General features: G+C 45.1%; 1 protein-coding gene across 4 annotated transcripts in view; it reads left to right on the top strand.

Annotated features, from left to right (window-relative positions):
- AUTS2 (activator of transcription and developmental regulator AUTS2) overlaps nt 1–13,685 on the top strand; it is a 1,299,114-nt gene that overhangs the window by 1,195,859 nt on the left and 89,570 nt on the right. For all 4 annotated transcript variants that reach the window (XM_053558058.1, XM_053558062.1, XM_053558061.1 and 1 more), the window contains exon 6: nt 10,063–10,114. In XM_053558058.1, the coding sequence (XP_053414033.1) occupies nt 10,063–10,114 (52 nt within the window). The remainder of the gene's footprint in view (nt 1–10,062; nt 10,115–13,685) is intronic.

Raw genomic sequence — 13,685 nt, forward strand, 5'->3', positions numbered from 1 at the left:
GCTCACAGTCTTTTTTTTTTTTTTTGTAGAGACAGAGTCTCACTTTATAGCCCTCGGTAGAGTGCCGTGGCATCACACAGCTCACAGCAACCTCCAACTCCTGGGCTTCAGCGATTCTCTTGCCTCAGCCTCCCGAGTAGCTGGGACTACAGGCGCCCGCCACAACGCCCAGCTATTTTTTGGTTGCAGTTCAGCTGGGGCTGGGTTTGAACCTGCCACCCTCGGTATATGGGGCCGGCGCCTTACCGACTGAGCCACAGGCGCTGCCCTGCTCACAATCTTAAAGCCTGCAAACTCTCAGAACACTTAGCTTGATTCACTGGGCTTTATAATCTATTAAGAAAATCCACATTACTGCCACCCCTCCAGCCTTATTAGGGGACCCAGGTTATGCAGTGTCAGCCTCTGACCCTGTGGGATTCTTTGCAGTATGTACCATTTTCTAGTACAGATGGTGCAAACCACTGACCCCACTTTTGGGATTGGTGTTGTTTTTGATGTTCATTTGATTATTTTCATTACTACCACAGTGATTCTCACTGAGAAGAACATGTGGCCATGGACATCATGGCCATACCAAAGCACACTTTTACTCTATTGGTCTCCACAGTAATCAAAAGAAAGCAAGTCATCTTTAATCATGATAGCCAATACATGTATCTTACTTACTAAGTGCCAGTGTTACTGACAACCCAACAAGGCACAAATACTGTTGTCATCTCTGAGGCACAGAGAATGAAAAGATTTGCTCTGGGTCTCCTAACTCAGAAATGACAGGGACATGTCAACCAGATTCTGGCTCCAGAGTTCTAGATCTTAACCTCTACCCAAAGGAACAGATTAAAAACTTCAATTTCTAGAACCTGAAGAACTTTAGAACTTGAAAAAGAATCAAACCTTCTGGAGTTATAGAAATAAGCCAGGCAGTGTGACATCTTTCTCAACGCTAGTTGGAGACAGTGCTCTTGTGTTATCACTCGGATTTAGTGATCTTTTCAAACTGTATACAGTAGAACCTCCATAGTTGACCACCTCCTTAAGTTGCCCTAATTTTCATAGATTGGACATTCACCACATGAACATAGCAATACAGTAGGCCTAGGTAGTTCCTTATGTTGACCTCCTCTGTATGTTGGCCACTTCGTTACAGTCCTTGGGTGATCACCCTACAGAGGTCCTACTGAAATTTAAAATGGAAGTATCAAAGAAATTTTTAGCAAGACTTTTTCTTTAAACCACCTCAAGAATCACCCAGCACCTGCTCTATTGGAGGTAAAGGGGGTGGGGGAGAAGTGCCTAAAGTTTATTATATTTAGGAAGGGAACACAGTGAAATTAATGAACTTTTTCTGTATAAAATGCTCAACAAAAGACCGGACTTTTTTTTTTCTGAGACAGAGTCTCACTATGTCACCCTCAGTAGAGTGCTGTGCCGTCACAGTTCACAGCAACTTCTAACTCTTGGGCTTTAAGAGATTCTCTTGCCTCAGCCTCCCAACTAGCAGGAACTATAGGAGCCCACCACAATGCCCGACTACATTTTTTTGTTGCAGTTGTCATTGTTGTTTAGCTGGCCCAGGCGGAGAGTATGTGGCTGGTGCCCTACCCACTGAGCTATGAGGGCTGCCCAGAAGACCAGAATTTTTAAGGAATATTTTGCCAAAATATTTTTTCTCTAAGTCTGATAATTTGTGATATAAATTGAATTACATCTCAGGTTTTAAGCTTTAAATGTTTACAGTTATAGATTAATTTAGAAAAACTTCTATTAGTATTTATATATTTATTTTGAGACAGGATCTCACTCTATTGCCCAGGCTGGAGTGCAGTAGTGCAGTCATATCTCACCCAGCCTGGGCCTCAACTCCTGGGCTCAAGCAGTCTTCCCACCTGAGCGTGAGACTACAGGTGTGTCCCACCATACCCAGCTAATTTTTCTTATGTTTTGTTAGAGACAGGGTTTCACTGTGTTGCCCAGGCTATTCTTACCTGGCTTCAAATGATCCTCCTACCTTGACCTGCCAAAGTGCTGGCATTACAGATGTGGGCCATTGCCTGTGGCCCATTTTTAAACCTAGTTTATCTTTAGATATATTTTGAGATTTGAGAAAGAAGACTTCATATTTTAATTTAACTTTTAAAAAATTGGCTAATTATAAACATGACTAACATCTTTGAATATATTAAAAAAATTTTTTGAGCCAAGCATGGTGGCTCACACCTGTAATCCCAGCACTGTGGGAGGCTGAGGTGGGTGGATCGCCTGAGCTGACAGGTTTGAGACTAACCTGAGCCAGAGCAAGACCCAGTCTCCAAAAAATAGCTGGGCATTGAAGCGGGTGCCTGCAGTACCAGCTTCTTGGAGGCTGAGACTTTGAGACAGAGTCTCTCTTTGTCACTCTCAGTAGAGTGCTCTGGCATCACAGTTCACAGCAACCTCAAACTCTCGGGCTGAAGCAATTCTGTTGCCTCAGCTTCCTGAGTAGCTGGGACTGCAGGCGCCTGCCACAGGGCCCAGCTGTTTTTAGAGATGGGGTCTCACTGTGGCTTAGGGTGGTCTCGAACCTATCAGCTCAGGCAATCCACCCATCTCAGCCTCCCACAGTGCTGGGATTACAAGCGTGAGCCACCACAACCAGCCCCTTTTTTGAAATTATTAATCTAACACTAGAAAGAACATATAGTCTACATTCTTGCTTTCTGCTTCTTGTTAGGGTTGTCACTTTCTGAGACTTTTTCTCTTTAGATCTGGTTCAGAGGGTGAAGGTGATGTTAAGAAGCCATTAGCGTTTGGTATGTTAGACACTGAATAAAACAGACATGATGGCTTTTAGCCTTGACTTGGAATCTTTAAATTAAAATTCCAATAAAGAGAGTTAAATTTTGGGGGAAAATAATCTTCCTGATTCTTAAAGTCAGATGTCTTACGGGGATCCAGTTCCTCAATATGTGATTCATCCAGATTTTTTTTTTCTTTCTTCTTCCTACTTTTGATGCTGTCTGTCATGTACCTATTCCTCTCCAATTGTGATGTTGATTCCCTCCCCTGCCTTTCAAAAGCAGTGGGGATAGAACAACTTGGAAAACCAGTCAGAATAGACATATCCACATTGCTGGAGAGATGTTAAGAAATGAAGCAAAAGGCGGCTCCTATAGCTCAGTGAGTAGGGACCCGGCCCCATATACCAAGGGTGGCGGGTTCAAACCCAGCCCCCACCAAACTGCAACAAAAAATAGCTGGGTATTGTGACGGGCACCTGTAGTCCCAGTTACTTGGGAGGCTGAGGCAAGACAATCGCCTAAGCCCAAGAGCTGGAGGTTGCTGTGAGCTGTGACGACAGCACTCTACTGAGGGGGACAAAGTGAGATTCTGTCTCTTAAAAAAAAAATGAACCAAAGTAGGTAGTGGTGGGCCTTGTGAATGGGAGAGCCAGGGGAGCCTCAGGGAGCAGGACTGGATGTGGCTACAGTAGTCAGAGGCCTCTGTCTGTACTCTCCTGAGGCTTGGCTATTGGGGTTTCTGAGTTCCTCCTGATTACAGATAATCAAGATACAGAAACATGGGCTGATCTGACATAGGCCATCATCTGAGACCTAATCTCTGATAATCATTGATGACAATCGAATGTAAGGCATAACTGTCAGAAATGCCTTCTGATAAAAGCACCCTAGAGGGTTAGGGGATTGTTTCAGCTGGTCAACTAAGTTGCCCACACCTTTGTGCATCTGTTTACCCAGTTGGAGATTGCAGAGCTCTGGCAAATTTCTTTCTGTAATAACTGATTAGAATACTGAATAAGAAAACCATCACATTTTGATTGCTTCAAAAGAAATATTTTAATGTCTTTTCTTGCAAATTTAATATTTGCCTTTGAGCAATCCTAATATTGTAGAAAGGACTGCAGAATTAATCCCCCCTAGCTTGAGGGTCAGAGCTGATTTTTGTAACATCTTATAAAATACATCTCCAAACCTACACTTTGTGCAGTGCTTTTTCTTCTGACTTCACTGGAGGTAGTGGTAGAGGAAAATTGCTATTATTTAACTTTAAAAAAAAAAAAAAACTTTTACAATACCACAAGTGCTACCAGTTTAGGGAGATGGTGGTGAGGCGAGAAAGTGAGCCTATTACTTCCAAAATTAATGTTGTTAGTGGCTAGAGGAGAGGAAATATGCCATACAAGCAAGCACCTCCTTTTTTTCCTCTTGAGAGGTTTTTAAAGAGTGCCATGAAATCAAACAGTGATGGATATGCAACTTCAAAGAGATGAGGAATGGACATCATTACTTCGAACCATTCTGCATGTCATTTGTATGTGGTGTACATCTCTCCTAAGCCACATTTCAGGTAATAGTGGCATTAGGAGGGAATTCAGGAAAAGGAAGTCCCCCTCAGCCCTAGTGTGACCACTGTAGCCCAGAACCCTCCCAGTGCAATATAGACCTTGCTTACCCCCCTTTTTTCTTATATTATGAAAATTGTAGCATCTTTCCCTGTGTACCAAGGAGGGACCCCCATCAAGCTGCAAGTCTGGAATTAAAACTCCTATGTTTTCAGAGGGGTTTCTTGCCCTCTTGAATAGCCTGGTATTTTTCTGGGGTCTCTGCGATCAGGATAGTGATTAAGAAGGCCAGAGTTCTGCAGGATGGAATGAGGGGTCCACCAGGCTGGACACAGGGTGCTGGGTGTGTTCTGGTGGCAGTGGGTTGCTTGGGGCGGGGCATTGAAATCTGCTGAATGTCCCATTTGGGGTCGCTCAGTCCCTCCCCACTGGAGGCACTGCACTGAGCTCCAGGGGACACTGATGAGAAATAACTGCTGCCCATATAATGAGGCTTTGCCATTGCTTTTATTCTTTCTCCACATTTGGTGGACATCAGGGGGAAACAAGAGGCTCCACTTTTGTGGATGTGAGGTGTACAAATGTCAGAGGATTTGAAGAATTGGGAGGAGGAGAGAATTTGTAAATGGCCAGTTTGTGCACTCAATTATTCATGAATCCTAACTGTCTTCTTTCTGTGGTGGGGATGGAGGTTAGGTCTAAGACCTTTGTGTTTCTAATACCTAGACTTTTATCCCCCTCCACTTTCAACAATGTAGTTACTATTTTGTTTCAGCACCTACTATGTGCCAGTAGTTCATCCTTCTCCCAGTGAACCTTCACAACTGCCCAGAGAACCTGCTCTTTGCAGATGTGGTTGGCCCAGTCGCAATTCAACCCCAGGCTGCGGGCCTAGTCGCCTTTCCCTGCCATGGCGCAATCTTGGAAGCAGCAACTGCGGGGAGGGCAAGGAGCGTTGCAGTTCCCGCCGCGCCCGCCCGCGGGGAAAGCAGCCGTGGGGACCAAGGGCCAGAGCCGCGGGGGGAGCAACAGCTGTCGAAGTCGCGCCCGGGGACCGCGCCTCCGCGGGGCCCTCCCGGCGCCGGGACCGAGAGGAGGGGCGGCGAGGGGCGGGGCGCGCGGGGCGGGACGGAGGAGGGGCGGTGGCACCGGCGGCTCCGGCTCCGCGCGCCGAGGAAGTCCCGCTCCGAGAGCTGCGAGCGTCTGGAGGCGCGCTCGGCGCAGTCGGAAAGCCAGGTTCGGAGCTAGGGGTCCCAGTGTCGCCGCCGCCCCCTCTTGCCACCGTTCAGCCAGGGAGCCCGCGGAACCGGCGGCCGATGGAGTTCACTTGAGCTGTGAACCGGCGGGAGAGGCAGGCGAGCGCGGGCCAGAGCCGAGCCAGCTCCGGGTGCTTGTCCGCCCGCAGGCTAGCTCCGGCCAAGAGGCGCCGCCGCCCCGCGCAGCTCGCCCGGCACCCCGATCGCTGCAGCGCCTCCCGCGCCGCGCGCGGGTGAGATCCGCTCAAAATAAGGACTCTAGGAGCGTCTGCCCCCAGCGCGGCGGCGGCGGCGGCAGCGGCGACGCGCCCAGGACCAGTCAGCCCGCGGCGCTGCCGGAGAGGCGGGACCGGCTGTCGGGGAGCCGCGGGCGGCCGCCGGGGAGAAGCCGTCGCCGCCGCGCGCCCTCCTCCTCCTCCTCCCTCTCCCTCCTCCCTCCCTCCGCACATGGTCTCCTTTGTCCTGTCGCCGCTGCCGCCGCCTCGCTCTTAGCTCCGCGCGCCGCGGCGGCGGGTCGGGCCGCTCCTCTCCGCCTCGTCCTCCCGTCGGCCAGCCCGGGACGCGCCTCCGACCCCCGCCGCGCCCGCCCGGCCCCGCTCGCCGCAGGAGCGGCCGGAGGCAGCAAGCGAGCGCGGGCCGGGCGCTCTAGGCGGTCGCGCTCCCTCCCGCCGCCTGACTGGCTTCGGCGGCACTGGATGAGTGCGCGCGGCGCTGGCTCTCGGCCGCCCGGAGGCTGCTGCTCCGGTTCGGATTTGGTTCGCGTGTCTCCGTACTCAGACTTTCGCCAGGAAGGAGCCGACACACTTGCGGACGGAGCCCACTCGGAGTTGGGCGTTTTCTCTTCGTGTGTTTTGGTGGTTTCCCCCCTGGTCTCTGATGGTCGCCCTTTGGGAGCCCTGCTAAGGAACCAAACCATGAACTTGGGGCTGACAGGACTGCTTAACCCTTTGCGACCAGGTAATGCAGCCCTGGGGGCGCGGTTCGCTCGCCCGCCGGCGGCGGTAGGAAGGGAGGCGGCCGGGTCGGGGGTCTTTTGTTGCGGCCGCCGAGAGGGCGGGCAGGGGTGGCAGGGGCGGGTTTCTCGTGTCTGGCGCGCCCGAGCCCCCCCTTCGCCACCCCTCCTCCTTCCCTCTCCCGCTCCGTGGCCCGGTCGCCCGCCTTTGTACTTTTCTCCCTCGGCCCTAAGCGGCGGCGCGGGGCCCGGGGGCCGCAGCCGAGCTCAACTGCGGAGAGCCGGTCGGGGCTGCCCCGAGGGGTCCGCCCGACACGGGGCTGGGGTCTGCGCCCGCTCGGGCCTTGGCGCTGCGCTGCGGGTTCCCGGGGTCGCGCTTCGCTCCGAGGTCGGGATCTCTGGGTGCCAAGGGAAGTGAAAGGAGGTCTGGGCTCGCGATCGGCAGCTGGTGAAGGAACTCGGCGCTTAAGTTTCGAAGAGGTTTCTTTTCTCCAGTTCCAAAGTCCCTCTTCCCGCCGGTGCGGGTGCGGAAGGTGGCCTTGGGGTCTGAGTCCGAAAGGAATTAAGGTGGACCCGGAGCAAGAGCCTCTCGGTCCCATCCCGTGTGCACTGAAGGCTTTTATTCGTTTTTCTCCTCCTCCGCATTGGCTCCACTAATCTGCTTGACTTATTTAACTTCTCTTTTAAATGCCAACTACGGCTTCTAATGATTTTTTAGTACTAAAAATAACTTATTTCCAAAGCAGCCAAAAGAGAGCTTTGTTTCCCTGTCTTTTTTACGTAGCCACTTCATGCCCTTATCCTCCAAAACCGATCAAGGGGTAACGAAACGAAACGGCGAGTAAAATCTTAGTCTGTAGCAAGTCCCCGCTGTTAAACAAGAGAAAAGGAAGAGCTCCACTGGCCTGCTAACTCCCAGCTCAGTATTTCCATTATTCATTCCTGATTAAAAAAAAAAAAATTGCCACGAAAATGGTCCAGGTAAATAGATGGAAATGCAGACTTTTTCTCAAAAGCTTTGATAATGAAAACGTCCCCAAGATTAAGACCCAAGGAATCAAATAATTGGTGCAAATGCTTGAAAAGCATGAGTAGAAGGCAAAGTTCATTGAAGAAAAGCAAAACATATTCGTATAGTTTCCACTGAAGTCTTTGGCTATGAAGCTCTTTTCTGACTTTTTAGGACAGTGGCTGGCCACAGTTTTAACCACCTGGACGGGAGAAAAAGGATCCAGAGTCCTTTTATGCTTAGCCAAAGTCACATTGCAGTCTTTATCTTTGGGATGATTTTCTGTGGAGGTCTTATTGAGGACCTCCCCAACCCCTTTCTTAGTTGCAAGAGGCTCTTTTCGAGCTTTGTGACATGTATTAATAAATTAAAATGGCTCTAAAAGCTTTCATCAGAAGACCTATTCCTAAGCGACTCAGCATATCCTATCAGAATTATTTTCTTAGTAACTTACTGATTGGCATCGTAATAATCATATCAAGTTTGGTTGAGGCATGAGGATCACTTGGGTGTGTGTTTGGAAATACTTGTATAGCCCATGTTGCTGACAAAGGTGGCAGTCCAGAGAATGGTCTGGAAGACTGAACCAAAGGCCTGGTGCACCTACGGCTTCTGTCCTGTTCTCTTTCTCTGGCTTGCTCTCTCTCATGGACACAGAAACCAGGTGCAAATAAAAACTTAATAAGGAACCATATCCTTTCCAAATTATGCTTTTTGCATTTGGGGCTGTAATTTGTTCTTATATTTCTTTGGGCCAATTAGACTCATTTAAGGTAGTCCCAAAATATTCAAGGATTATTTCAGTATGCTTTCATAAGAACTCTTTCCTTTATATCAGCTCAAGTTTATTTTTTAAGCTGCACATCTAACCATGTTCCGAGAGAATTCCAAGCCATTCTAAGGTACTTTTTCATTGAAGAATGGTAAAATGCTCATCTCAAGTTTTTAGCTGGGAAGCTCACATTCCTAGAAATCTCACTTAATATTTCAATGTAACAACCCATTCATGTAAGTTTTGGCTTTCTGACTCAATATTCTTCATTTGCTTAATGCATAACATGTCTCCCATGCAATACTTTTTTGGCATTTTATTTTTATGAATAGTAACCATTATATATAGTTTCATTTAATTTTAAGAATTCAGGAAATACACCCCTGAGCGTTTTTTAATTATTCCTGCAAACTGGGAGAAAAATACATCTAGGGTTTATTTTAATTTGTGTGTATAAATGTATGCAGTTCAGTACTTGCTGAGCACATGTATTCATTGTTTTTCTTGATTTGTTAATCCTCTAAACCACCCCTACAAAGGAAGATGAGAATTAACAGGAAACACAGCCATAATAAAAATATTTTATGATTTTCTATATCACTTGCTTTGAGAACTAGAATACGTCTCCCAGATATATATAGGAATATTGTATTTTGGTCAATATAACATGGAAAGACTAAATTAAATCTTTTCTTTGTCCCCAGAAGTCAGCCCCAGAGTCAGAATACGGTGTACTTCAAATTTCCCCCACCCCACTCCCTGTATTTCCTTTTTTCATATTCTATGTTCTATGCTTTGCTTTGTCAGAATATACATCTCTGTGTATAAAGTGTGAAAGATAAGTGATTTCTCACAGGGTTACATAGCAAAAAGCATCAATGTCGTTTGGCCAATACATCTTTAAATGCGGATACATCTTCATGTTATATAGTAGACTGCTTAATTTTAATTTTTCAAATTCTTGAAATATTTAGTGTTTCTGAAACATTATAGCATTTTCCTTCATATCGACTTTGTGTTTATTTTCCAGAACATTAGTTTATAATTTAAATTGACTTTAGTCTTGCTGTTTGAACAGGTTTATTTTACTTGCTTCAAGCCACCGTAATAATTACCAGACATGATCTCTAGAAAATGCAAAGGAAATAAATCTAGTAGCATGCATAGTGGTCGGGTTTTTAGGCAGGTCTCCTTGTGGCTCTTTGAAGACAAAGGTCATCCTGACTATCATAAGGGACAGATTTGGGGTCATTAGACAAATCTTTAAAAAAATGAATTTCTGGAAATGGGAGTTGACACCTTTTAGTCAGAAAAAGCTTAGTGTTAAATAATAGGCATTTCTGACTTATGAAAGAAAAATCGAAAAACAGGCATGTCTGCAAATACCTTGGAAAAAATACTGTTTCCAAAATAATGATCTGTCAACGAAATTGCAAAATTATTATGTGAATGAGTTGAATTGCTTTGTATATCATCTAATAGAAATATGTTTTGCACAGATAATGTGTCTAATAAGGACACATTTTAAAAATCAGATATTTTTTCCCCCAGCAAATAGCTGCACTGCAGCTCTCTCTCAGGCAGTCAACTAGCACCACCTTATGGATGATTTGGGCAAATTGCTTCTTTCCTTGTTAAGCTTTTCTAAAATGTAGTAAACTGTTTTAAAATACAGTAATGATGATAATGGTGGCAATATTAATGAAAATAATCTTTTTCTTCCTTTTTTAGGCATCAGATGCCAGCTCTGAAAAACTCTTCAACACTGTTATTGTAAACAAAGGTAAGATTCATCATTCTTCTGAGTAATGGCTTATTCTTTTATTAATTTTAATGTCATTGCATAGGAAGAAAGAAGAAAAACCAATATGGTCTTTCTCTTTTCGTTCTGGAGCTACTGTTTATATTTTTTGTTCTTCCTTGAGACAGAATCCGCATGCTTTTGTAATGTATTAAAAAAACATTGGGCAGCGCCTGTGGCTCAAAGGGATAGGGCACTGGCCCCATATGCTGGAGGTGGTGGGTTCAAACCCGGCCCAAGCCAAAAACTGCAAAAAAAAAAAAAAAACATTTATTTTAAAACAATACATCGAATCCTTATTTAAATTGGTTTAATCACTGCTATCTATGGAACTTCAACATAGGATGCTGTACTAGAGAGGAATAGTTCTCAAGGTGCTTTAACTTTATTGTTACTTATCAACTACCCAGCGTCAAGAGAAATGTTAAACAGCCTATATGTGCTGCAAACTATAATAACCAGTGGATGCTTAGTATTCACAGCATTATGGTCATAAATTAAGCCTTACTCTGCTGTAAGCTTGTAAAGTATAAGTGTACAAGAGGGCAGAATTTAAGTATTTCTAATTTCTTCCAAGCCACAATCTAGAATAAGAGAGGCAAATGATATAACAGTACATTAAGAGAAAACTTACCTTAAATCATTACCGATAGGTTTTTCTGGGCAGTTTTCATTTGTAGCAGTATTGTTAGAAATAATGAAATTTAGGAGTCTCTAATCCCTGGCTTTTCAAGGTGTATAATGAACTGTATAAGCTATTTAATCTTTCCCTTTCTACTCTCTAACCTGATTTGGGGGCAGCATGATAATTGGTAAATAGAGATGTGCTTTCTGTGATAATCTCTTTCTGTGTTACACTGACAGTACTTGGTAGCACTTGAACAGACTTGAGCCTTGATAAAATGAAATTTGAGACCATGTCAGCGTTCTATAGTTGCCTTGGCTAGTGTTTTTGCTAGCTGGTTAGTAAGAGATTTCCAAGTGCAGTTATTTTGAGCTCCCAGATTATTTTGGAATTTGAATCAACTGCAATTTTAAACAGTACATTATGTTTAGAGTTCCCTTGAGGTGTATGTGCTTATGTGATTGCTGTTACTCTCAGAATTACTGTCATATTGAATTTTATCTTTTTTTACTGCATAATGAATTTTCCAGTTTTATATTTCATCGTATTTTTTGATGGACTAGAAGTTTGTATAAATTTGTTATCCATAATGCTAAAAGCCCAATAAAAGAAGGTATGTGCAATCCATAGCATACAGTGCTCCTGTGTAAAAATGGATAATTGTTTACTGCACAAAGAATCCTTGTGAAAAAGGAGGGTGATGGGAAAAGGAAACTGAAATAGGCCAAGTCACCAAAACTAGGGCTTCCATGTTTCTGTGACCCCCCTCCTCCTAGGACCTCCCACCACATGTGACTGTGTCTTTCTTCTGCTAATTTGCTATAAAACGCTTTGGAACATATTTCCCCTGTCTGGAATCAGCCCTGCAATGAGAGTTGACTCTGGACCTGCTTCCTGTCTGCCTCTGCCCTCAAAGACTCCTCATGCCAATGAGAGTGATTGGTGGGCAACAGCTCCCTCTTCCTCTTCCTTCTTCACCCTTCTTTCTCTGTCCCAATCACACAGTTCCCACATTCTTATTTTTGTTTACTTACAGAGCTGTGATTTGTGGCATCTATTAGGTTGGGAATAGTCATCCCCCTGACAGGGTGCCTTTCTTCTGAGCTGCTTTTCTGGGGGTGATTTAGTTGCCTTGAAAGGATTAAGGTTTCTTTGTATACACTAAAATCAACATAGGCTTTTTCTAAGCTTTGCTTGGGAAACCATACACAAATAAGCATTTTAGTTGATGGCAGATTATTCCTTTGCCCCTTATTTCCATCAAAATGGCCTTTCTTTTCTCCTCCAGAGTTTCCCCTAATGCCTTATGCTAATTCCTGTTGGTAACATGAATGACAAGAGCCCAAATCAGTGCAAATCCAGGTGCTGCAAAGTAGACTGACTGGTATCCAGCACCCCCTTCCTCCCTAGAGAGAAGGAGATTAAGGCGAGTGGGGAGGGGAGAAAAGCATGGGGACAGTTTTGTTAAGGGGATTAGTATTCAAACTGTTAAATATCAGGAAAACAACTTCAAAAAGGGATTCATTGTGTAGCGATAATGTCAATAATTGCTTCAAGACAGGTGCAGAGAGTCTCCTTATATGCTTGTGGTTTGGGTCTGTTTTTACTCCGGGTAGTGGCAGTGTTTACTGGATGGATGGTTGACAAGGCCTTCAAGGAACTGTCAGCTTCATGCACATCAAGTTCAAGTCCCCTTGCAAAGCAGCCTGCCTGCCTGAAAGTCAGGTCTCCTGTCTTTGTCCAGTATCTTTAGCCAAGAGCAATAAAAAGCATTGTAAGAAAGGGCAAATTTACACCAGGTAACAAACACTACTGGGAAAATCTTCAAAGCCTCGGCTTATTGAACAGTCTAACTAGAGTGCAGGGGAGCTGACACGTGTATCCCTCCACCTCCAGATGGTTAAAGCTACATATCACTTCTGGCTCTCAGGAGTCTGGCAGTATCTTGGCCTCAGAGAAGCATGACTTTAAGCTGCTGGTGAGATTATGCTGCTGAGCCTGGAGGTGGGCAGATTTGGTCCATAAAATTTCACTGTTGGAGGGCAGTGCTAATCTCACAGGCTGATTGTGGTGGGGGGCTGGAGGGCAGCTTTGATGTTGGTCTGCACAGTGTGGAGATGCAGCTCTGGGCAGAAGCAGCAGGGGCCGTGACTCCAGGCACATCAGTCTGCTTGTGAGCTTGAGTAAGTCATTTAGCCGCTTTAAGTCAGAATTTTCAATCATAACAAAACCTAGTCCTGGTCCAACATCTCAGGTGGGAATAAGACAATTGGGAGGGGCAAGGATTGAAACAAAGTGGCTACAGTAAGTGAGTTTTATATCACTTTTGCCCTTTGATTTTATTTCAACTTGGTCCTGGTTTGTAGAATCCATCCAATTTATTGGGGAGCTAGTGAGATTTTTGTGTTTAGGTGTTCTGAGTGGTCACTTTCTTCTGATGCCCTTTATCTCCTGTTTTAAAACAAGTTAATCAAACAGCACATGTTTTGCACATAGGCACAACAAGCCCCATGAGAACTGAGCGTTTCAAAAGAGGTATGGAGTTGAGCCTCCAAATTGCAGAGATTGGTACTGTAGACATAAAAAAAAATAGTTTAACTTTAATCAAGGTCATGGTTGCCTTATTTAATCTTTATGTGTCTAAATGTTTACAGGATGTTCATGTGAATTTTATGAATCCTTCTGTCTTTGTGACTCAGCCATCTGCCAAAGAACAAATTAATTCTCCCAGAGAGACAGAGACACAGAGAGACTTACTGTCTCTGTTTAGTTGCTTGAACTGCTACTGGAGCAACTGGATCTGTACCCCAAATTCTGGGGTGTTTATTCTTAAAGGGAACTTTCTAATCAATTCAGTATGACCAGTATTTATTTATCCTTTTTTTACCTACTCTAGGTCCTTCTTGGTGTTCACCACTTTGATACATA

This window comes from Nycticebus coucang, chromosome 12 (assembly GCF_027406575.1).
Source record: "Nycticebus coucang isolate mNycCou1 chromosome 12, mNycCou1.pri, whole genome shotgun sequence".
NCBI lineage: Eukaryota > Metazoa > Chordata > Mammalia > Primates > Lorisidae > Nycticebus > Nycticebus coucang.